Source organism: Podarcis muralis, chromosome 10 (assembly GCF_964188315.1).
Source record: "Podarcis muralis chromosome 10, rPodMur119.hap1.1, whole genome shotgun sequence".
Classification (NCBI taxonomy): domain Eukaryota; kingdom Metazoa; phylum Chordata; class Lepidosauria; order Squamata; family Lacertidae; genus Podarcis; species Podarcis muralis.
Genome location: NC_135664.1, coordinates 57,929,862 through 57,951,642, shown reverse-complemented (window position 1 = coordinate 57,951,642; position 21,781 = coordinate 57,929,862). Strand labels below are relative to the sequence as shown.

Genomic DNA, 21,781 nt, shown 5'->3' with positions numbered 1-21,781 from the left:
CCCATCTTTTAAAAAATATATATACTTTGGTAGATTTACACAAAGACACGCCAATAGCTAAATTTTAGAAAGGGGCAACATTAGACAGAGACACACAAAGCATTATTTTTTAAAAATATAAAAATCAAGACTCCTTGCTCTCTACTTTGCTCCCCCTTTCTCCCCACCCAGGGTGGCCCTGCCCTCTGCCTGCCCCTCAGAGCCAGCACATCACAGGGGGTCGGGTCTTGGCAATGGCAGCCTCTCACCTGCTCTTCAGCAGCCCCATGAGCCAGCAGTGGCAGCCATGGAGAGGCAATGGGATGCTCTCTCATAGGCACCTCTCAGGGCAAGTGCCAGTTCACTCTCCTCCCCGAGCTTGGCACTGGCACTGGCAGAGGAAAGAGGGACATTCCAGGATCAAATCATCAGCTGTGCAGAATGCTGCGGCGAGACTTCTTATGGGGTCCTCGCTGCGAGATCACATTCACCCGGTGCTATACCAGCTGCACTGGCTCCCGGTGGAGTACAGGATCAGGTTTAAGGTGCTGGTTTTAACCTTTATAGCTCTATACGGCCTAGGACCCTCATACCATACCTCTCCTGGTATGTCCCACAGAGGACCTTATGGTCTTCAAACAAAAACATATTGGAGGTCCCGGGCCACAGGGAGGTTAGGCTGGCTTCAACCAGAGCCAGGGCTTTTTCGGCTGTGGCTCTGATCTGGTGGAACACTCTGTCACAAGAGACTAGGGCCCTGCAGGACTTGACATCTTTCCACAGGGCCTGCAAGACGGAGCTGTTCCACCAGGCCTTTGGCCAAGGCACAGCCTTTGGAAATCCTCACAGAACTCTAGCCCAACGGTTGCCATTAATTTGATTTGAACTGATTTTATAATGAATTGATTTTAGACTGCTGGAGTATTTTACTGTTGTTAGCCGCTCTGAGCCCGGCTTCAGCTGGGGAGGGTGGGATATAAATAAATTTTTTTTATTATTATTATTATTATTCCAGGGCTGTCCCTGGAAAATCAGGACACTTGCAGAGTAGGCTTGAGAAACTGGTGGCGAAGGCCCTCCCATGCAAGGCTTAGCTTACTGTAAGGTTTGTTAGCTTTTGATTTCAAAGACCAAATTGGAGTCCCTCCTTATATCCAGCAAATTAAGCACATCATGCTGCTGAGATGAAAAGCATTGGCAGTCATATTTGCTGGGATAATGTTCGCCCAATGCAAACAAGCAGAGAAGAAATAATAATAATAAAAATACTATTAAGACTTTCATGCAATGAACAGCAGCTTTTCTGAAACAGATAAGCCATTAAAGATCATTGTTGGAAGAGGCAAAACGTTATGTTGCATAAAAGCTAAAATGTGAGTTAAATTATTCAGTTCATAGTAAAGAAGAGGAATTCTCATGAATGCTTCAATTTAATAAGCACTCATTAATTCCTCTGCTGTTCACACTGAGATAGAAAAGTGAGCACACTCTTCTGAATAACAGTGAGGAGCAAAATCTGGACCAGCACCATATTTTTTAAGAGAACCTGGGCAAGCTGCCCTAAGTGACCCCCCCCCAAGATCCAAGTGGACACCCCCTTAGCATCTACCACAACTTGGAGGGAGCCTAGCAGTGATACTGATGCAGTCACCAACCATGTCCCCACCCCCCACATACAAGTAGGCTTACCTGGTAACAGTAGGACTGTAATGGGATGGTTTTAGCAAGATGAGCCCATGAGTTCTCATGTGGGGGAGGCTGGTGGCTGTAGCAGCACCACTAGATGCCCCCTGTGATAGCAGCAACTGTGTCAGCTCCAGTGGGATGTTTGCTTACTTGTCTCACACCCGGAACAGGAATCAATCCAGCAAACACAATTGCTATTTGCCATTGTTGCTGCTTTCAGTCCACAAATGGGAAAAATTGGATTACATAGCAAACAACAACTGATAAAACAATACAAACCTATTGAAAAATGAAATTAAGGGGGTGGGATAACATAACGTCAATGTAACTTGCACAGTTAATTGCATACGTTATGGAATTTCACCATAAGGAAGGCAGTGTGATGGATAGCGTTGTTTTGGGTGGAAGACCAACTGCAGCAGAATGGAAACAGAGCTGCATGGAATGACTAGAGGGCAGAACAGAAAACGATGCCTTCTTACATCCCTACTCTTGACCCAGTTTGGATAGGTGAGCTGCTCTCAGTTAATAAGAGAAAGGTTTTGAGAAAGTATTTGTCACTAGAGGTAGAGAGGAAGGTATTTCTGAGACATGATGGGCTATTGCTAGCTCTTCTTGCTCAGCCGGGCTGGCAGAACAGCGTTTGACCATTCATCAGGTTGTCTTCATCTAACCCCAATAAATGGCAATCTTATTCCAACCCAGTCAGGCAGCCAGGGGAGAAACATATTGGAAGATTTACTGAGTCATTACCTTTGGCATGGATTTAAATGAAATTTACTGGCTTGGTAAATGGTTTCAGGGCTATAGGCCTAGAGCGCCTGCTATAAATCATATGTGACGCAGGGTATTTTTTTGGGAGGAGATTCTTTGACTGTGATTTCCTTTGGTGTTCTTAAGCATGTTGGGTTCTTTCAACTAATATGGTGCTTCTCTAGTATGCCATAGCAAAATTCTGTAAGTGAAAATAATAATAGTAAAAAACAAGAGTTTCCTTAAATGTAGCAATGTGTTCACCCAATGGCCCTAGGCTACCTTTAGTGGAAGGTATGTGTGTGTTAGAAATAATCTTACCCCTTTGACAGTCATATTATTCCCTAAACCACAGCAACAGGGTCACCTTGGGGGGAGCTTTCCTTATGTGCAATCCATTGCGGAATTGCTTTGACATTCTGCAACACCCCCCCCCCCAATATTGGCTTAAGTGGGAAACCAGCAAGCGGGACCCAAGCACAAGAGCAGGGGCATAGGAAGGGGGTGCAGGAGATGCGGTCTGCCTCAGGTGTCATCTCTGAGGGAGTGACAAAATGGCACACCGTGGGGGGGTGGTGGCCTGGCCTGGAGCACACCTGAGCCACGCATCTCTCCTGGGAGTGACGCAGTGGCTCAGGGCCCCGCGCTGCCTGAAATGGCAGTGTGGGGCTTGCATCCACCAGGCGGACTCCATGGGCAGCTCGCCACAGTGCCTCCCTGTGCAGATTGCCACTGCGCCCCCCACCCTGGGCAGAGCACGGATCACCATGGCGCCCTTGTGCGCAGCTCGCCCTGCCCCCACCACTTCGGGTGCCGGAGCAACTAACTACGCCCGTGCACAAGAGCATTCTCCCCCTTCTGCAATTCCCAGTAGCTGGTATTCACACACACACACACACACACACACACACACATTTGCATGCAATTCAAAGCCCGGCAATTGTTTAAAACACTTTGTCTTTTACGTACAACGTGCCTCAAGAAGTCTAACCCTCTTGCTGACTGGCTGCCAAAGATAACTTCTCTTACACTTTTCAGGTACCACTGAGGAATTTGCCCACTGTGATCCAACCGTCTTGATCTTCTGAGGGTCTCCCCTCCCCTTCCTCCATGACGTAAATGTAAGCAGAAATGGGAAAGATTGACACCACGTCCGTGGAGCTGAACTCGCCTTCTGAGATGAAGGAAGCTGCCCTAGAGGAGTCAGAGGAGCCCATTGACTCAGAAAGCAAATACGCCAGCAAGAAGAAAAAGGAGGTCCCGGACAGAGGATCTTGGAAAGGCAAATTCGACTTCCTGCTCTCCTGCATAGGATATGCCATTGGCTTAGGCAATGTTTGGCGTTTCCCATATCTCTGTGGCAAGAATGGAGGAGGTGAGATTGACCTGATCAAGACTTTGTTTACTCATTACGATCATTTCTACCCCACATTTCAGGATATAAATCCTACTCAAATTTATTATTCAATTATATATGTTCACTTGACAGTTGATAGAAGGTGGAGGTGATGACCCGCTCCCTATGTTCCTAGGCCTCAGGCTCTCTCATGGTTTCAGAATGTTTACAGACCAATCCTAGATGCAGGGCTGGCCCAAGACATGTTGGCGCCTGAGGCGAACCACAAAATGCCTCCCTATTCCAGCCATGGAAGAAGAGGTGAGTGAAGATCTGCATCAGGAACAGGTGCGGAATGAAGATCTATGTTGGGAACAAGGTGGGGAATCAAATCAAACTTACCCAACAGCTGAAGTGGCAATCAAAGGCCACTGTGGAGGTGTGGGCACTCTGAATCATGCCAGGTGGGTGCAGAGGAGACCCCAAAGGGCAACCCCTCTCATTTCTTCCTTAGGAGGGGACCAGCAACACCTCCTATTCACTGAGAGGCCGCTGTAGGGACAGCTCTTGCTGCTGAGGAGATGGAAGATCTTGCCTCCAAGGAGCACAGCACAGCTGTCGCTGCCACCACAGCAGTGGCAGCAGCAAGCAATGCATTACTTAGAGCAGCAGTTCTCAACCTGTGGGTCCCCAGATGTTGTTGGAATACAACTCCCATCATCCCTGAGCTCTGGCCTTGCTAGCTAGGGATGATGGGAGTTGTAGTCCAACAACATCTGGGGACCCACAGGTTGAGAACCGCTACCTTAGAGGATGGATCTGCTGCCCCTGTGCATTCTGCTGCCCGAGGCAGTTGCCTCACCTTGCCTCATGAGTGAGCCGGCCTTGCCTAGATATGTTCACTCAGAAGTGAGTCTCTCTCACTGACAACGAGATCTGCCTCCAAAGAGCTGTGCAGGGCTTGCAGTCTTGAAGGGGCACAAAAGACTTCCAAAGGGCAATCAAGCCAACCTAACTGAAAATCTCAAGCAAGGCTCTGTGGCCACTCTTGAAGAAAAAGAACCCGTCTCCTCAGTTCCAGGCTCTATTGCTCCTAATTTTTCTTAATGCAATTTGCCTACTTACTTTAATTATATCATTGCCTCTCCATCTATTACTAAATTGGTTCCAGTTAGGGTTGCCAGCATTCAGTGGCCAGGTGTCCTACTTTACAGAGGACAGCCCTCTGCTTGAAGGTGTCCTCTATACGATGGTCCATTTTAAAGAACCATCAAAAGGGAGAGGAGACAGGGCCTTGAGGTTGCCCATCAACAGTTAGCCGCTAGAAAGCAGACTGAGCAAGCACACAGGACACCTGCTCACCTTCTTCACTACTATGGCAAATGTTTTGTGCTTCGATTCAAGCTATAGTGAGTATTTATGAATTTGCATCTACACATGCAAAGTTAACATATTCAATTCAGCACCTTCCTTTGTCTTCTTCTGGTGATGAATTTCTTCTTTCAGGTTGATGGCATAACTAGCCAGCCTAGAGCCATTCCCGACCTGGAGGGCATCCCTTTCCCTTCCCTTTTGTGATTGCGCAGAAGAAAACACTGCAGCAGTCATGAGTTTTCTTGTCATGTCTGAAGCAGTTGATCAAATTGGCTTTAAAGTGTTTTATCTTCCAGAAGCTAATGTGCAAGTATGGAGAGGGATTTGCCGTAAATCTGAGCAATGTGCCGTGAGTGTGATTTAGAGTTTCTATAAGGAAGCTACACAGCTTCTCTGGCTGGAATTATGATTTCTGAGAAGTGTTTATCTTGCTTACTTGACAAAATTCATAAGGTACTTACAAAAATATTTTTAAAAAACTTTAAAATGCATAAAATTATCAAGTCAAAGAGTAGCATTCCAACAGAAGAACTATGTTGAATCTATGTAGACGGCTGCCATTGAAAGATGGCTGTTTTGCTTCTTTGGTGGGTTTTAATGGCTGTGTGAAAGCAAAAAATCAGCAGCGAAACTGATGCATCTTGTATAAACTGAACTACCCTGTGATAGGAACATAGGAAGCTTCCTTAAGTCAGGTGAGGCTAATTTGTTCAGCTAGTCTAGTACTGCATACTCTGACTGGCAGAGACTCTCCAAGGTCTCAGGCAGAGGCTTCTATCTCCTGCTATCTGATCTTTTCAATTGGACATGTCTGGGATTAATCCTGGGACCTGCTTCTGTGTTCAAATACTATGGTGCCTCCCTTAGGCTTTCCAGAGAGAGGGGCAGCAATTTGAATCCAGTTCTTTCTGGTCCAGCTCCAACACTCTTATCTACTACATCCTCTGTTTTGCTATATTTCCCCCCTCTAGATTTCTTTTTAACATAGCAATCTGGGTAGAAAATCCAGGTACAAGGCTGAAAGAAGGATCTTTAAGTGGGAATAAAGGCTGTTGTGCAAAAACAGGCCAGTTGAACTTCCAGTTAACAGAAAAGATTGAGATTTCAAAAGGTGGACATGGCCATATTTTTGCAAACAATGTGAACGTCCTGAGAGTCTGGATAGCTTTGTTCACATCTTGCAAATAGTGCTATGGAAATGAAAAGACAATGTTGCAAAACCCCCCCCCCCCCCCGTCTGCCTTCTTTATATTCTTCTCAATAAGTAGAACCAGACTGGCAGTCATCGCTGTATTAATTAGGAATCATTATTTGTGTTACCATTTGCATTAACGGCTGCAGATCTAATTTCTTACCTCGGCGCTTCCAAAGGCCGGTTTCATACTGGAATCTTTGTTATGCTAGGCACACAGAGCCCTCCATTTCTAGCCAAACAGGGTAAGATAATAAAGAAAGAATCAAATCAGAAGGAATTTCCAGGCACACAAAGCCTTCCATCAAGATGTAAATTATAAACGAAGGGCAATTCAAGACTGTCACATTTTCAGGAGGGCAACCAATCATATACTGGCAAATTCAAGTGGCATAATGGGAGCTGATTTGGAGCTTTTGTGCAAGGAACGTGATTCCCTCGGAAATCTCCGCCCTGGAGAAATGCCCTGGAAAGTGAAAGAGAACACTTGCTTGGTGCAACATCATCTAACCTGACCGCAAATAAAACAGGATGAATGCTCCACAAAGAGGTCATTTGGAAGTGACCTAAATTAATAATACCTGTTAGACATTTATCTACTTTCCTTTTTCGAAGGAGAAGAAGCAAAAACCAGAGAAGTTTCCATAAGCTTCCTGGGATGTCTCTGTCCCTCCCACTGCAGTAAAGCTAATAAGAAAAACTGAAAGGGGTGGGAAGTAGCCGGAGTGAATTTTGGAGGAAGCACTCAGGGACTGCAGTTAATAACAGAGTATTTGTCTTGCAGGAGGATTTTATTACATTTACAGCCCTGTTAAACACTTTACAGCTATGAACTGACTCTGTCAACTAACAGATAGTGAAGATTTTATAGCGTTCTTATTAATATCAAAGTCAGGGGATGGAGTCAATTTTAATGATGATGATGATGATGATGATGATCTCTTGTGTATACTTATAGATTTAGGGAAGGTTATATATACATAAGAATAATCCTTTGGTCATCGCTGGACAACAAATATTTTCTTAAACCAAAGATAAAATGATTTTATACTGTTTAAATGCCTGAAATATTAAGTTAAGAGAGTGCCATATAGTTGAAATGAACAGAGAGAGGTGGATATAGAAGGGAGAAATCAGAAAATGTGAATAATACTTATGGATTTTTCACCTTTTACCGTCCCTTAATGTCAATTTATGTCTCCTCTCATTCTCCTCCTTCCTCCCTTTTTAATATAGCAAAATAGAGCTATTTCACTAAAAGAAAAAGAAAAAGAAAAAGAGAGGAATTAAGCAACCAAACCACCTTCTAGGGAACAGGAGGTGACATAAAGGCGAAATTCAGAAAAGCTATTGAAGGGGCAATTAATGGGTTATTTGCAAATAATCCCACTGCCACACTCAACAGGAAGCAGAAAACTTTTAATTACTATTGGAAGGTATCTTTGTTTAATGAGACTTCATTTTGGATCAAAATCACAGCAAGAGCTTGTCCATGTTTGTGGCTGGTGCCAGAACAGAGCTACACCTTTCATTCTGCTTCCAGCTGATAGAGGAGGGAAAGGCAAGTTTCAGCTGTGGGGTAAAAGGCTCTAGCGAGGAAGCAAATAGTTAGAGAACTTGTAAGCAATTAAGCAAAATAAGAAGATGTTATCATACTGGCCAATGATCGTGCCAATATATATAAGAACAACTAACAGTCAGTGGAAAAGGGACGCGGGTGGAGCTGTGAGTTAAACCACAGAGCCTAGGGCTTCCTGATCAGAAGGTCGGCAGTTCGAATCCCCATGACGGGGTGAGCTCCTGTTGCTAGGTCTCAGCTCCTGCCAACCTAGCAGTTCGAAAGCACATCAAAGTACAAGTAGATAAATAGGCACCACGCTGGTGGGAAGGTAAATGGTGTTTCCGTGCGCTGCTCTGGTTCGCCAGAAGCGGCTTAGTCATGCTGGCCACATGACCCGGAAGCTGTACACTGGCTCCCTCGGCCAATAAAGCAAAATGAGCACCGCAACCCCAGAGTCGTCCATGCCTGGACCTAATGGTCAGGGGTCCCTTTACCTTTACCTTTAACAGTCAGTGGAGGTTAGTTCATTGGGGGGCAAACGGGGCACTGTCCCACCCTCCCCCAACCTGCCTGCCTTCTTTCTTACAACTAGTCCAGAGGGTTGTGCTGTGTGCTAGTTTCCTCCTCTAATTTCCATGTTGCCCTTGTAGAACTCAGAAGGGAGGATGGTGGGGACAAAATTAGTTGGCTTAGTCTTTATTGGGCTCTGGCTCCACCTACTGTTGTCCTCCCTGCCTTCCACCCTCCTAGCCCTTATGGGCACCAGCTTCTACTGCTAATAGTCCGCCCTGAGATTATAAACTAAAGATGGGGAAACCTGTAGCCCTACTCATTTTTAGCTCTGGCTGTGACCACCACTGACAGATTACCCCAAAGGGAATGAAGCACTTATTAACAACGGGAAATATATATATTTCTGCCAAGGGTTTTTTGCAGGTCTTGATGCACACACGGTTTACCAGGCATAACAAAGCAAATGCAGTGAGATGTTTTCCACTTTTTCCTCCTAGGTGCCTTCCTGATTCCCTATTTTCTGACATTGGTGTTTGCTGGGATTCCGCTTTTCCTGCTGGAGACAGCTCTTGGGCAATACACCTCCGTCGGTGGACTTGGAGTATGGAAACTTGCACCCATGTTTAAAGGTACGGTGATCTCATGACATTGATGCAAAATAAATAGGCCACAGGAATATCAGAAACTGCTTTGTCAGACAATCAGCCCATCTAGCTAAGGTGAGACTACCCACCTGAAAATGATGGCGATTGAACCAAGAACCTTCTGCATACAAAGCAGTTGCCATACACTGAGCCACAGCCCTTCCCCACAGAGTTGCAGTAGATGTGAGCATTGGGCGAGGGGCACTGCAAACAGCTTGTTGCATCCCTATGAGGCTGGAGACTTTAAGACCCTGAAAGCCACTGCGTATATCGGCTCTGGCAGAAAGAATGGAATTTGGTCAGTAGAGACCTGTGCATTAGGACAAATAGGGCACTGATCCACCAACCTCAGCCCCTGCCTGCCTGCCTGCCTTCTTACCCATGACCAGTCCAAAGATGACCAGTCCAGGGGCTGGCAACGCTGGCTGTCAGCTTCCTCTTCCCTAGACTTGATGTTGCTCTCATAGAACTCAATAGGGAGGAAGATGGGGACCAAATTATTTGGCTTTGCTTCTTGTTGGCTCTCGCTTTTGTTTGTACCTTTAATCATTTGCTGCCCCCTATGCTTTGACAAAAAAAGGGACGCGGGTGGCGCTGTGGGTTAAACCACAGAGCCTAGGACTTGCTGATCAAAAGATCGGTGGTTCGAATCCCCATGACGGGGTGAGCTCCCATTGCTCGGTACCTGCTGCTGCCAACCTAGCAGTTCAAAAGCACATCAAAGTGCAAGTAGATAAATAGGTACTGCTCCAGCAGGGAAGGTAAACGGCGTTGCCGTGCGCTGCTCTGGTTCACTAGAAGCGGCTTAGTCATGCTGGCCACATGACCCGGAAGCTGTATGCCGGCTCCCTCAGCCAGTAAAGTGAGATGAGCGCTGCAACCCCAGAGTCGGCCACGACTGGACCTAATGGTCAGGGGTCCCTTTACCTTTACCTATGCTTTGACAAAAAATCCTGAACTGACACCGTTCAACAATGCAGTGTCAAGTCTTCCAGGTCACTGCCATCCACTGCTCTCTTCACTACTACTCTACAAGGGGGGGAGAAGAGAAATTTAACTCAGTTCACATTTAAAGGCAAACCTACATAATTTACACTTTCCAGCACAATATGTGAATCAAAACGCAACCATCCTTTGAAATTTGCACTACTCTGAATTTTGCAATGCAGTTCTCTAGCCGAATAATTTGTACAAAAATCCAAATACTGGGGTAAGGTGTGTGTGAAAATGCATACATTAGTGAAAATAATGTCAACACACATTATATTAGGAGAAACTGCTTTGTCAAAAAATGGATGTGTTAGGGGAGGGATTCGCTGACAAATTTTCATGAAAACTTTTTTTAAAAAAAAATCACAACTTGATGTAGAAATGTAGAACTGAACTTGAGCCTAGGAAAAATAGAAACTAAAATAAATCAGAACTGACAGATTTCCCTACCCATGTCAGCTTTGACACGACGGCTTCTCAATATACTATATTTCTTGTCTCTTAGGAGTGGGACTGGCTGCAGTGGTTCTCTCGTTCTGGCTGAATATCTATTACATTGTCATTATTTCCTGGGCACTGTATTATCTCTTCAACTCTTTCACTGTGGTGAGTTTCTGCCATCCTCTCTTTGGTGAAGCACATGGATGGAGCAATGTATGCAAATTCCACCTTTGCACAGTACACTAGTTATTCCACAGTCATGTATCGCTCTCTATCTAGGCATTATAAGGGACATTATTAGAGTTGAAGGATGCATTCCAGATGGGCAAAAACACTCAAGGGGTGTGTGGGAAGCTGGGGCAGTGAAGGGCATTGCCTGGAGAGAATGGGTGAGGTGTGGAATGGGGCAGACAGTGAGGCTTGATCTGGAACCCTGGTAATGTGGGGTTCTTGGTCACGGAGAGGCTTCTTGGCTCAGTGCAAGAAGGTAGGAGTGAAGTGGATGGGAATACTGGGAGTATGGCCACCACCCCACTCACCATGCTATGATTCTCTGGTTTGGAACAAGGAATTGCTACAGCAAATGTTATACAGTGGTACCTCAAGTTAAATACGCTTCAGGTTACATACGCTTCAGGTTACAGACTCCACTAACCCAGAACTTTGCTTCAGGATGAGAACAGAATTCGTGCTCCTGAGGCACGGCGGCAGCAGGAGGCCCCATTAGCTAAAGTGGTGCTTCAGGTTAAGAACAGTTTCAGGTTAAGAACGGACCTCCGGAACAGATTAAGTATGTAACCAGAGGTACCACTGTAATGCAGTCACAGACCCATTAAGAACAAAAGACTTATTGGTAGTGTACATTGTGTTAAATATATGGCACATATAGAAAACAGGAAAGAGCAAAACAGTAACCATATTGACTTCTAGCGCCTTATTTCTGAAGTATTTCACGGGGGGTGATGACCAGAGTTTGTTGGGTTCTTTCTCCACAATGCATTTCATGGCAGTGAAGCCATTCTGATCAACGTAAAAGGCTCCTTTGAAAGATGACTCTCCAAGCAATCAATAGACATACAAAGCATCTGTGCTTATTGCGCCCTGGGATTCCACTTTATTTAGACACACAGCTGCTAAGAGGCTGTGTGTGTATCTTGGGCTTCTGTCCACTTTAGGGCTTTTGTTTGACTGTGTTCCACAAACACCGGTGAAGCATCTTGCCAAAATATTTGTATTGTTGAGCCACTTCGGAGCCATATGTCGATAGTCCCCAGAGCAAACCAGACACCTGCAACTTCTGCTCTTGTCACTTAAATGCCGCCTAGTCATTTGTGCAGATTACATTGTCGGGGCTTTGGAGGACTTCCAAAACAGAACTTTAGATCGGGACTTTGCCCTCTCCTGAGCCCAGAATGGGTAGTGACAGTTTTACAATGGTACAATAGCTTATATTACGGGAGAATCTCTTGCGCCTCTGTTTGCCCACCTGCCGCCTTCTCCTGAACCATTTTGCTGGCACAAGCGACAGGAAATTGGGTTGCCCACCCTTTGACAACCTCAAGCCTCCTGTGCACTTGACAGCTGCACCACAGGCAGGAATTCAACAGATGAAGCTGACCGTCACCCTCTCTGCTGACCTTTCCCCACTCAGGACCTGCCGTGGCAGAGCTGTGGAAATGCCTGGAACACAGACCAATGCTTTTCCAACTACTCCCTCAATGACACCACCAACCTGACCAGCGCTGTGACGGAGTTCTGGGAGTACGTCCCCAGCCTAAGTCAGGTTTTGCCGTCATTGGGGTCATCTCGTCAGTGCAGGGGCTGGGGTGAGAAGGAAGGACGGAGGGATGAAAAGGGTGGTGGGACTTTCTCATTCACCTTCTGTAGAAGTACCCTTATGTTGTTGTTGTTGTTGTTGGCATCTGTCTGTCTTGGGAGACAATGGGAGAGTCCATCTTCAGGGGTGAAGTGAAAGTGTAGGAAGGTTACAGCACCTGCCCTTACATCACTCATATTTAAACACAGTATTTGTGTTGCGAAAAAGGAGGAGAGCATCGAAACGCTGAATATAGACATTCTTGTTGTTCTTCTTAATATTTGGTTGGTGTTCTCCTTCCCCTCCCCAACCTCTGCTTTGGAGAGGGTTTGGTGTTGTCCTGAGCTAACCTCTGCCTAAGCAGGATGGAACCCCCACCACCAGCAAGGCATGGTCTTGTTCCTCATCCCTGGCCAGCAAGGGCAGGTGGGACAGATCTCACAGCTTTACCCCTCCCTCAATTTGGGTTGATGGGGACCAGCAAGCTTACTGCCAACATACCTCCACAATGGACAAGCTCAGGGCAGAGTCCTCTTGGGCATCTGCTCCATTGCAGATTCCATTGACTGTATAGCACGGAGTTCCATCTTTGATTTGTCTTTTACTTGACTGGCTAAGTGAAGGGCAAAAGAGAACCAGCAGCCCTTCCAGGGGATCCCTAGACTGGCTTCTCCAAACCAAGTCTCCAAAGCAGACCTGAAATTGGATTGAAATGGAACTAAGTTAAGCAGCAGCATCCAACATTGTCTGGGACTGAGAGCCTGTCTTTTTGTGCTCCCCTTGCTCTCTTCTGGACCAGGGGGGGAGGGATCTTTCACTGGACCCCTAAATGAATCCTAAAGGCTGCTGTCACTTTTGCCCAGACAGTGTCCAAGTGTTCATGTTCTCCCCTTCATACCTCTTGGCATCCCATCTGACAGTCGGGTACATGTGAAACTAGACCCACTGAATTGTTTTCCCTCTCCCCTTAAAAAGAAAGCATGCCAGTTGGTCTTGGGTTAGCTCAGCCTGCTGTTGCCCCTGACTCTACCCACAGCCGGCTTCATTTACCATTAGCTGCCCTACCCACCAGCCCCAATGGACATCAGTCACCATTGCAAATGACTCTCAGCCTCTGGGGAATCTAGTCATTCAGTCTCTCTGGATCACAGTTGTTCTTATTTTCTCCCTGTTTTCTTGCAGGAGAAATATGCACCAGATCTCCGGAGGCCTGGGGGAACCGGGTAATATCCGCTGGCCTTTGGCTGGCACTCTGGCGTTGGCCTGGGTTCTGGTCTATTTCTCCATATGGAAAGGTGTTGAGTGGACTGGAAAGGTACTTCATGCTCATTGTGTTATCCAATACTACCTTTGATTGCTGCTTTCATTTGTTTATCTTGAAACTGAAATGTCCTCCAGGGTTTTTTCATTTTTTTTTATTTTGCCTGAGTGCCTATAATAAAGGTTTCTACCTTAAATAGGTGTTAGTGCAATCCAGTTTTGACCTTAACCCTTCCCAGCCACCGCCCCAGCTTTAAAAATGGTTACTTTTATATATATAATATATATATATTGCCTAATGTAATAAAATATCTCTAAGCAGTTTGCATTTTTTAATTGTCATTATTGCATTTATACTGTGATAAAGTTACCTTAAAAACTGGATAGAATCAAGTTAAATACACAATACAATAGCAAACGTGAGCACGGGTTTCTTGTTGGAACATTTCCCACTCCCCTAAACTGAACAAGCTGAGTAGTTTTAAAACTAAATTTAACCTTTTAAAATTGCTAAGGCAGAAATGGGGCACGTGTGGCTGTCCAGGGGTTGTTGGGTTCTAGTTCTGAGTTCTTAGCATGAGTCACTTTTTGAACCCAAGAGATCTGTGGCTTGATTTAATGACTTTTTGGCATGTTGTAAATGGATGTGAAAAGGAGTTTCACAACCATTTTGAAACCTGGAAAATTTTAAGTAAGGTTTTGGTGATGAAATTTGAACGCAAAATACAACATTCAAAATTTAGAAACATGCAAACCAGCAAGCAAACAACAACAACAATTCCTTCTGTTGGAAATTTGCTTCCTGATGCTAGCTGACGTTGCATGTCTGTTGCCAGAAACTGCCACATACCAACATCTACCTGCCAGGTGTTATCAAATATTGACTGCCGCTGTAAATTTGCTCTCTCAAAAAATTCAAATATTGCTATATATCAGATGTTGTCACATACTTATTGTTACTGCATGTCAGCTGTTAGGTATTATCGCATGTTGAACACTGCATATTGAATACTGTCAAATATTCAACTGCCACTGTATGTTAGCAGGCAGTTTGCATCCCATAATTACTAACAACTGAATCTGCTTTAGAATCTGACGTCTGCATATTTCTTCCCCCATCCTAATTTTGAGATACCTTTTTGGAGTGTGCTGCGGGTAAACTAGATTCAATTTTAACATTTAACAGCAGCTTCCAAAACCTTTCTCTCTGTTCTTCTTGCCTGTAGGTTGTCTACTTCTCCGCCACGTACCCTTACTTCATGCTCTTTATCCTGTTCTTTCGTGGAGTCACCTTGCCAGGAGCCAAGGAGGGAATCCTCTTTTACATCACGCCTGATTTCAGCAAACTCTCCAAGTCCGAGGTTTGTATTTTCATCTGATCCGTGCGACAGGGGAACTAATTACCGCTGCAGACAATAAACAGCCTGTTCTCCCGGCAAGTTCCTAGAATCTAAAATGGAAATAGGAATTGAATCATTTAGATCAACGCTTCCCAAAGAACGTCTTATAAATGCCCTGGTGCATCACGACGCAGGACCACTTCTTGCTTGATATCTGTCATGTGGAGAATGCTGAAGATGTTGCCGCAGGCCAGCTGCTCCACCCCAACATCACAAAACAGACAAGCCATTAACAAGGGACGGTGGTTGCCTTCATACCCTGCTTGAGAGCTCACCAGAGGCTTCCGTTTAGCTCCTGTCAGAAACAAAATGTAGATCTTTGGGCCAGTCCCACAGAGCTCTTCTTATGTGGGAAGGAACACAGTGCAGTGGTAGAACATGTGCTTTTCATGAAGAAGGTCTGAGGGCCAATCCCTGCTGGCATCTCCTATTAAAACTATCAGGTACACAACACTATGGGAATCTCCCATCCAAGTGTTAAACCATTGCTCTGCCTAAGAACATGAGATGAGCCTGCTGGATTCAGCATCCTTTTTTCACAGTGCCCAACCAGATGCCTATGGGAAACCCAGAATCAGGAACGAAGCACAAGAACGCTGTCGCTTTCTGCAGTTTCCAGAAACTGGTACTTAGAAGCATTTTGCCTTCAACTGTGGAGGCGGAATATAGCCATCCAGGCTAGTAGCTGTTGATAACCTTCTCCTCCATGAAATTGTCCCAGTGCTCCAAGTTGGTGGCCACCCCGTGGGAGTCAGTTGCATAGTCTAACTCCATGCTTTGTGAATGAGTAATTTATTTTGTCTGTTTCCCAACGTACAGCTTCAGAGAGCCCATGTGGTGTAGTGGTTAAGAGCAGTGGACTCGTAATCTGGTGAACTGGGTTCGCTTCCCTGCTCCTCCACATGCAGCTGCTGGGTGACCTTAGGCTAGTCACACTTCTCTGAAGTCTCTCAGCCTCACTCACCTCACAGAGTGTTTGTTGTGGGGGAGGAAGGGAAAGGAGAATGTTAGCCGCTTTGAGACTCCCTAGGGTAGTGATAAAGCAGGATATCAAATTCAAACTCCTCTCCTCCTCCTCATTAGATGTTCCCTACCATGGTACTATCTACACTGACAGGCAGGGACTCTCCAAGGTTCTAGACAATGGTACATCTAATCCCTTTCTAGACGATGTTCCCCTTATAGGATTTTAAACCATCTTCTTCCTTTTGTAGGTCTGGATGGATGCAGCCACACAGATCTTTTTTTCCTATGGTCTGGGGTTGGGGTCTCTGATTGCCTTGGGAAGCTATAACACATTTCACAACAACGTTTACAGGTTTGTCATGTATACATTTATGTTCAATAATAATTCCAATGATGCTTTTTCAAAAGCGTTTAATATCACATTTGCAGGTGTGGAAAGCACTTCACGTGAATTCATTCATTGCAATCCCAGCTGTTGTTTTAAATCCCATATTGCAGATGAGGCAGGGTGAGGGCAAAAGAAAGTAGTTTAGTCAAGGCCACCCTAGCCATCTCATGGTTGAGGTGAGATTTGAACCAAGGTTTTCCCCCCCTGACTGTATTTGCTGACTGATGATCGTTCAGCGGCACACAATCTGCCCAACACGAGGAGCAGACTGCTATATGAGAACATTCCCATATCAGTAAGTGTTTTAAAATCCATCACTATCACCGTTCTTGGTTCATTAGCAAAAGTTGTATAACAAGTTCTATCTGGTTCTGTCTTCTCTGTGCCAGTCACTCCCAAACACTTAAGTTTTTCCCTGACACAATCTTTCCATTATGAGGAACCTTTCTCAGGGCCACTGAGCATCAGATGTTCCTTCAGATATGGGTTTGGGCTGCCCTCTGCTTATTCATAGGCAATATGTTTCCCAGGAGAGGCTGAAGAAGCCTCAATCATTCACACGGAAAACCTCTTCAACCCAGTTTTCTCTTCTTAATCTATTAACGAGAAACCCAGGCCTTGCTTAGAAACCTCAAGCTGAATTTCAGGCTGTCCATCCATGAAGAAACAATTTGTGGTGGCAATCTAGCTGCTGCATAAACACCAAACTGGGCTCTCATTTGTTCTGCCATCTCACTCTGTCTTCTTTGTGCAATGCTCTTTTGTTATAATTTCTGCTTTTGAACTCATTTATTCATTCATCCCTTTGTTCTATATTTCATCATGTTCCAAAGTACTGGGGCAGGGTCTTTGCTGTAGTGGCTGCTATTATTATTATTATTATTATTATTATTATTATTATTATTATTATCTGTTGTTGTTATTCCAGCAAGTTTTAAAATATATGAGAGTATTGCTGTAATAATTGTTCAGTTTATGACTTTATTGATTCATGATAGTTTTAGATTTTTATATCTGAGAGTCACTTGGCTTGTAAATTCAAAAAAGTGGGATAAAAATTACTGGAACTAAAATAAATAAATAAATAAATAAATAAATAAATAAATAAAGATTAGATAGATAGATGATTGATTGATAGATAGATAGATAGATAGATAGATAGATAGATAGCATTTCTGGAATCAGAATGCCCTAGAACAATGAAAACCATCCTCTCTGTCCCAGACCAGTAAAAGGCAACATATTTTTTTCATTAGAAAAAATGCCTTGATGTATTGAAGGACACTCCAAAGTTGATGTTCAGTGGCTGAGATCACTCCTCTCTGTCTGCACCTTTGCTGCCTTATTGTACTACATAGGCAGGAAACGTAATACTTCTAGCTCCTCGTCTACTTCAGAGGTTGTGATGGAACAGAGCAGTTTGAGCTGGGCTCTCTGATTGGTTGGCCTCAGACTGTTTATTGGGCTTTGTAGGTCCTTCTTCACCAGTCCTCTCTCAACCTGCACTGCATTCTGATTTGCTACTGGGCCAAATTCAAGTTTCTGCTTTGACCTACACAGTTTGGGATCTAACAGACCACTAGCTCTTGTGCATGGCTACCTGCATGCTAACATTATCTACAGTTCCACCATTTGGTGAAGACACAAGAGTGGATATTCTTATTAGAGGTACCTAGATTGTAGAACTTCCTCCTGAAAGTGGTTGGCTCCCTCTCTTTTATGTTTTAGGAGCACCTCAGACTTTTCTATTCCATCATGCCTTTAATCTATTTTAACCAGCTGAAGTGGCAGTATAAACTGGCCCATTTCCCTCAAGCCCTCATGCCCTCAGGCTGCTGTTTTAACGATTTGACTTATATTGTGCTTGGTTTCATCTCATTATTTTAATTGCATTTTTGTGTTTTAATCCGGAAGCCACCCTAAGGCTGAAAAGCAATGCAGAAAATACATACATATATTTTCTCTCTCTCTCTTCTCCCCCTCCAGAGACTCCATAATTGTTTGTGGCATAAATTCTTCAACAAGCATATTTGCAGGATTTGTTATTTTCTCCATCGTCGGCTTCATGGCCCACATCACCAAGAAGTCAATAGCTGAATTGGCATCCTCAGGTACAATCTCTTCAATAGGGAATGTGAGCCGGTACAGTCAAGGAGAATAAGTTTGGCAGCACTGTGGAAACAAACTAAACTTCAGGCATTTCTATTAAAAATGGACTATTTTGTGGGGTAATGGCTGCAGTTGTTCTTTGCTGAAGGAAAGGCACATGAGGCATCAGTGGTGGCTGTTGGTTCCCATTGGGACTGATGGGATGGAAGGAACTGAGATGGGTAGTCCGTTGAGGGCAGACTGAGGTTGGTGAAGCAGTGCTCCATTTGCCATCATGGACCATCTTTCACCATAATACGCATGCTCAGAGGTACTTCATTGTATAATATTTATATCTGTTAATCAGGCACAATCTTAGTGGAGCTCCCTGCAAGAGTTTTTTTTAATCATAATTTGCTTGCAAAAACGAACTTTTTCAATGAAATGCAGCTGCATTTGTATTTATTTATTATTTGTACTTACACCAGATGATCCCATAGCAAATTACAAAGATGTTATTACAAAAAGGGCTCCTCCATTTGCCTGGTACTGAGACGGATGCAATAAGGGCCATCTTTTCTTCATATACTGTCAGATAGCATATCTACTTTGACAAGAACCCTACTTAGCCATTGATTCACAATTGGTATTGTCAGCTTTCTTGACACCTGGTTTATCTAATATTGGCAACGATCAAAGAGTTTACAACAGGGGTAGGCAACCTAAGGCCCGTGGACCGGATACGGCCCAATCGCCTTCTAAATCCGGCCCGCGGACGGTCCAGGAATCAGCGTGTTTTTACATGAGTAGAATGTGTCCTTTTATTTAAAATGCATCTCTGGGTTATTTGTGGGGCATAGGAATTTGTTCATTTCCCCCCTCAAAATATAGTCTGGCCCACCACATGGTCTGAGGGACGGTGGACCGGCCCCCTGCTGAAAAAGGTTGCTGACCCCTGGTTTACAACATGAAATGTTTATCGAAGATTGAATCCCATCAGTCCAAATCTTAAAGAGAGCCCAGATTAAGATTAAACCCAAGTATCTGATCTATTACTTCCAGATGTTGTTGCCAGTATCCCTGCTCCAAGCGACAATTCCATCTCACACCACCGAACGTTTTGACAGAAGGGGAAATGCTGGTGGAAAGTACAACTTACCATAACTCAGTAACCGCTTAAGAGATGCAATAACATGCTCACCCTCCTGTGACTTGTGCCTGACTCATATCACAAAATAAAAGTATAACCATTCATTGTGTCCTTGGTGGCTACAGGTCCAGGATTGGCTTTCCTTGCCTACCCGCAGGTCGTCACGCAGCTGCCCATGTCTCCTCTCTGGTCGATCCTCTTCTTTTCAATGCTAATGATGCTTGGCCTTGACAGCCAGGTAAGGATAACCCGTTAAAAAATAACATCGTGTTTGGCTGTGCAGTAAGAAGAGCCCTGCTGGATCAGATTAAAGGCCTCTCTGGTTCAGCATCCTGTTCTTGCAGAGGCCATCTGGGTGCCTCTGAGAAGCCCACAAGCAGGTCATGAATGCAATAGCACCCTCCTGCAACTATATGAACAGAGGCATGGTGCCTCTGATCCTGGAGGTAGGATAGCCTTATATTCCATGGACTTGTCTTATGCCATCTAAGTTGGTGGCCACCACCACTGTTTTTACAGGTGGAAGTTCTGTAGCAACAGGCTGTACTAATTTCCTTCCCTTCTCTATAATCACCCCCTTCTTAGCAGGGTCGACATAAACTGGTGTAGCAAGAGATAATTAAAAGAAAATACAATGGGAAGTTAATAATTAGTTATAAATGGGATATGCAATAGTAAAAAAGATATAAAATAAGTAATCACAGAAAGGAAGGGAAGGAAGTTGAAGAAAACACAATGTATGGAGTGGCAGACAAAAATGGTTGAATATGTAGAATTAGCAAAACTAGCACATAGGATTCGGAACCAAGAGGAAACAAAGTTCAAAAAGGAGTGGAGTAAATTTGTTGAATATATAAGTAATAACTGTAGAAGTTTAAAGACTGTAGTAGGATTAAAATAAATTTTGTGATGTGTATAGAAAGTAATTAAGAATTTTCGGGAAATACAAAAACCTGTTGAAGGGAGGGAGGGAAGTCCGCACGCGAAGGAGCGTTTAGAAAATAAGTAGACATATGATTGTGGAATATTGGAGTATTTATTTTGTTTGTTTGGGCTTATGAAAACTCAATAAAAAGCATTTAAAAAGAAGAAGAAAACACAATGTAAAGATTGTTTTTCTGTTTAAATTTATGTAAAATGAGAAAATAGACGAATAAAATATGGGTCATCCCCTTTGCATGGGTCAAGCTCCTTTGGCCCACAGGGGCTTCCTGTCAGAATCATAGCTGTCAAGTGTCCCTTATTTGAAGGGACAGTCCCTTTTTCCAGTGCCATGTCCCACTGCTGTCCCTTATTGATAGATGTCCCTTAAATGTCCCTTAAATGATGTCCCTTAAATTTCAAAGGAAGCAGCTCCTCTCCCTCCCTCCCTGCCAGCCAGGGAGAAGGGAGGCTCCAACTGTGTTGCTTGGCTGTGTTGCTCACCCAATAAGAAGTCTAAGAACAACTGGGGGTCGAGCTTGCATGACTTGTGTGTGGCTAGTTAATGCAAGCTGAGGGGTTTTTTTGAATGCTGGACGCCATTTTGTTGCATGTGCTGCTGCAAACTTTGCAGTGCAAAGCCAGGCCGGGGAGCCATCTTAAGTTGAGGCTGCATAGGCCTTGTGGTGCATGTGATTCAGATTCTATTCAGTTGAACCTCTGGTTACAAAGTTGGTTGGACAGTGTTCTCGAAGTTACCAGCATGAGTTTGACCAGACTGCAGGAGGACAGGAAGACTGGAGTGCCTGGAACAGGTGAGGCTGCAGGTCCCTTATTTTGGCTGCTGGTCCCTTATTTTCAAGGCTGGTCCCTTATTTTCAAATCTGTAAGTTGACAGCTATGGTCGAATCCACAAGCTTCTGATCCCAAGGACCTGCCTCCCTTATCATGAATCTTTGATTGGCAACAGCCCACCTCTGTACTTCTGCTGCTAATTCCCATGCCATCTCATCCCGTTGCTGAACCCTTATATTTAGGATCTTTCTCCTAAATTTGCTTGCCTGAAATTCGAGCTCCAGTGCTTTAATGACAAATAAAATAAATAAGCAATGCAAAATCAGTGAGGCCTTCATAGTTGCTTATGTACCCGAAATGTAAGTGCATGATAACTCTCCATTCTTGCTCTGGACAGGAACTCATTTTTTCTTCAATGACAGGCTAAGATTGAGTTCTCTAGAGATGAGGGCTGGAGGCATAAAATTGGTGCTTCCTTTGGAATCTACCACCTCAAGCTACTGCTTCACATAGCTTTGTGGTGAGATT

At 44.4% G+C, this 21,781-nt stretch overlaps 1 protein-coding gene across 1 annotated transcript in view; it reads left to right on the top strand.

Annotated features, from left to right (window-relative positions):
- Positions 1–3,549: 3,549 nt before the first annotated feature.
- LOC114605587 (sodium- and chloride-dependent GABA transporter 1-like) overlaps positions 3,550–21,781 on the top strand; it is a 35,681-nt gene continuing 17,449 nt past the window's right edge. Inside the window, exons 1-9 of the mRNA XM_077935131.1 lie at positions 3,550–3,793; positions 8,892–9,023; positions 10,534–10,634; positions 12,121–12,230; positions 13,468–13,600; positions 14,772–14,906; positions 16,160–16,263; positions 18,286–18,410; positions 19,663–19,775. Coding sequence (XP_077791257.1) covers positions 3,550–3,793; positions 8,892–9,023; positions 10,534–10,634; positions 12,121–12,230; positions 13,468–13,600; positions 14,772–14,906; positions 16,160–16,263; positions 18,286–18,410; positions 19,663–19,775 — 1,197 coding nt within the window. The remainder of the gene's footprint in view (positions 3,794–8,891; positions 9,024–10,533; positions 10,635–12,120; positions 12,231–13,467; positions 13,601–14,771; positions 14,907–16,159; positions 16,264–18,285; positions 18,411–19,662; positions 19,776–21,781) is intronic.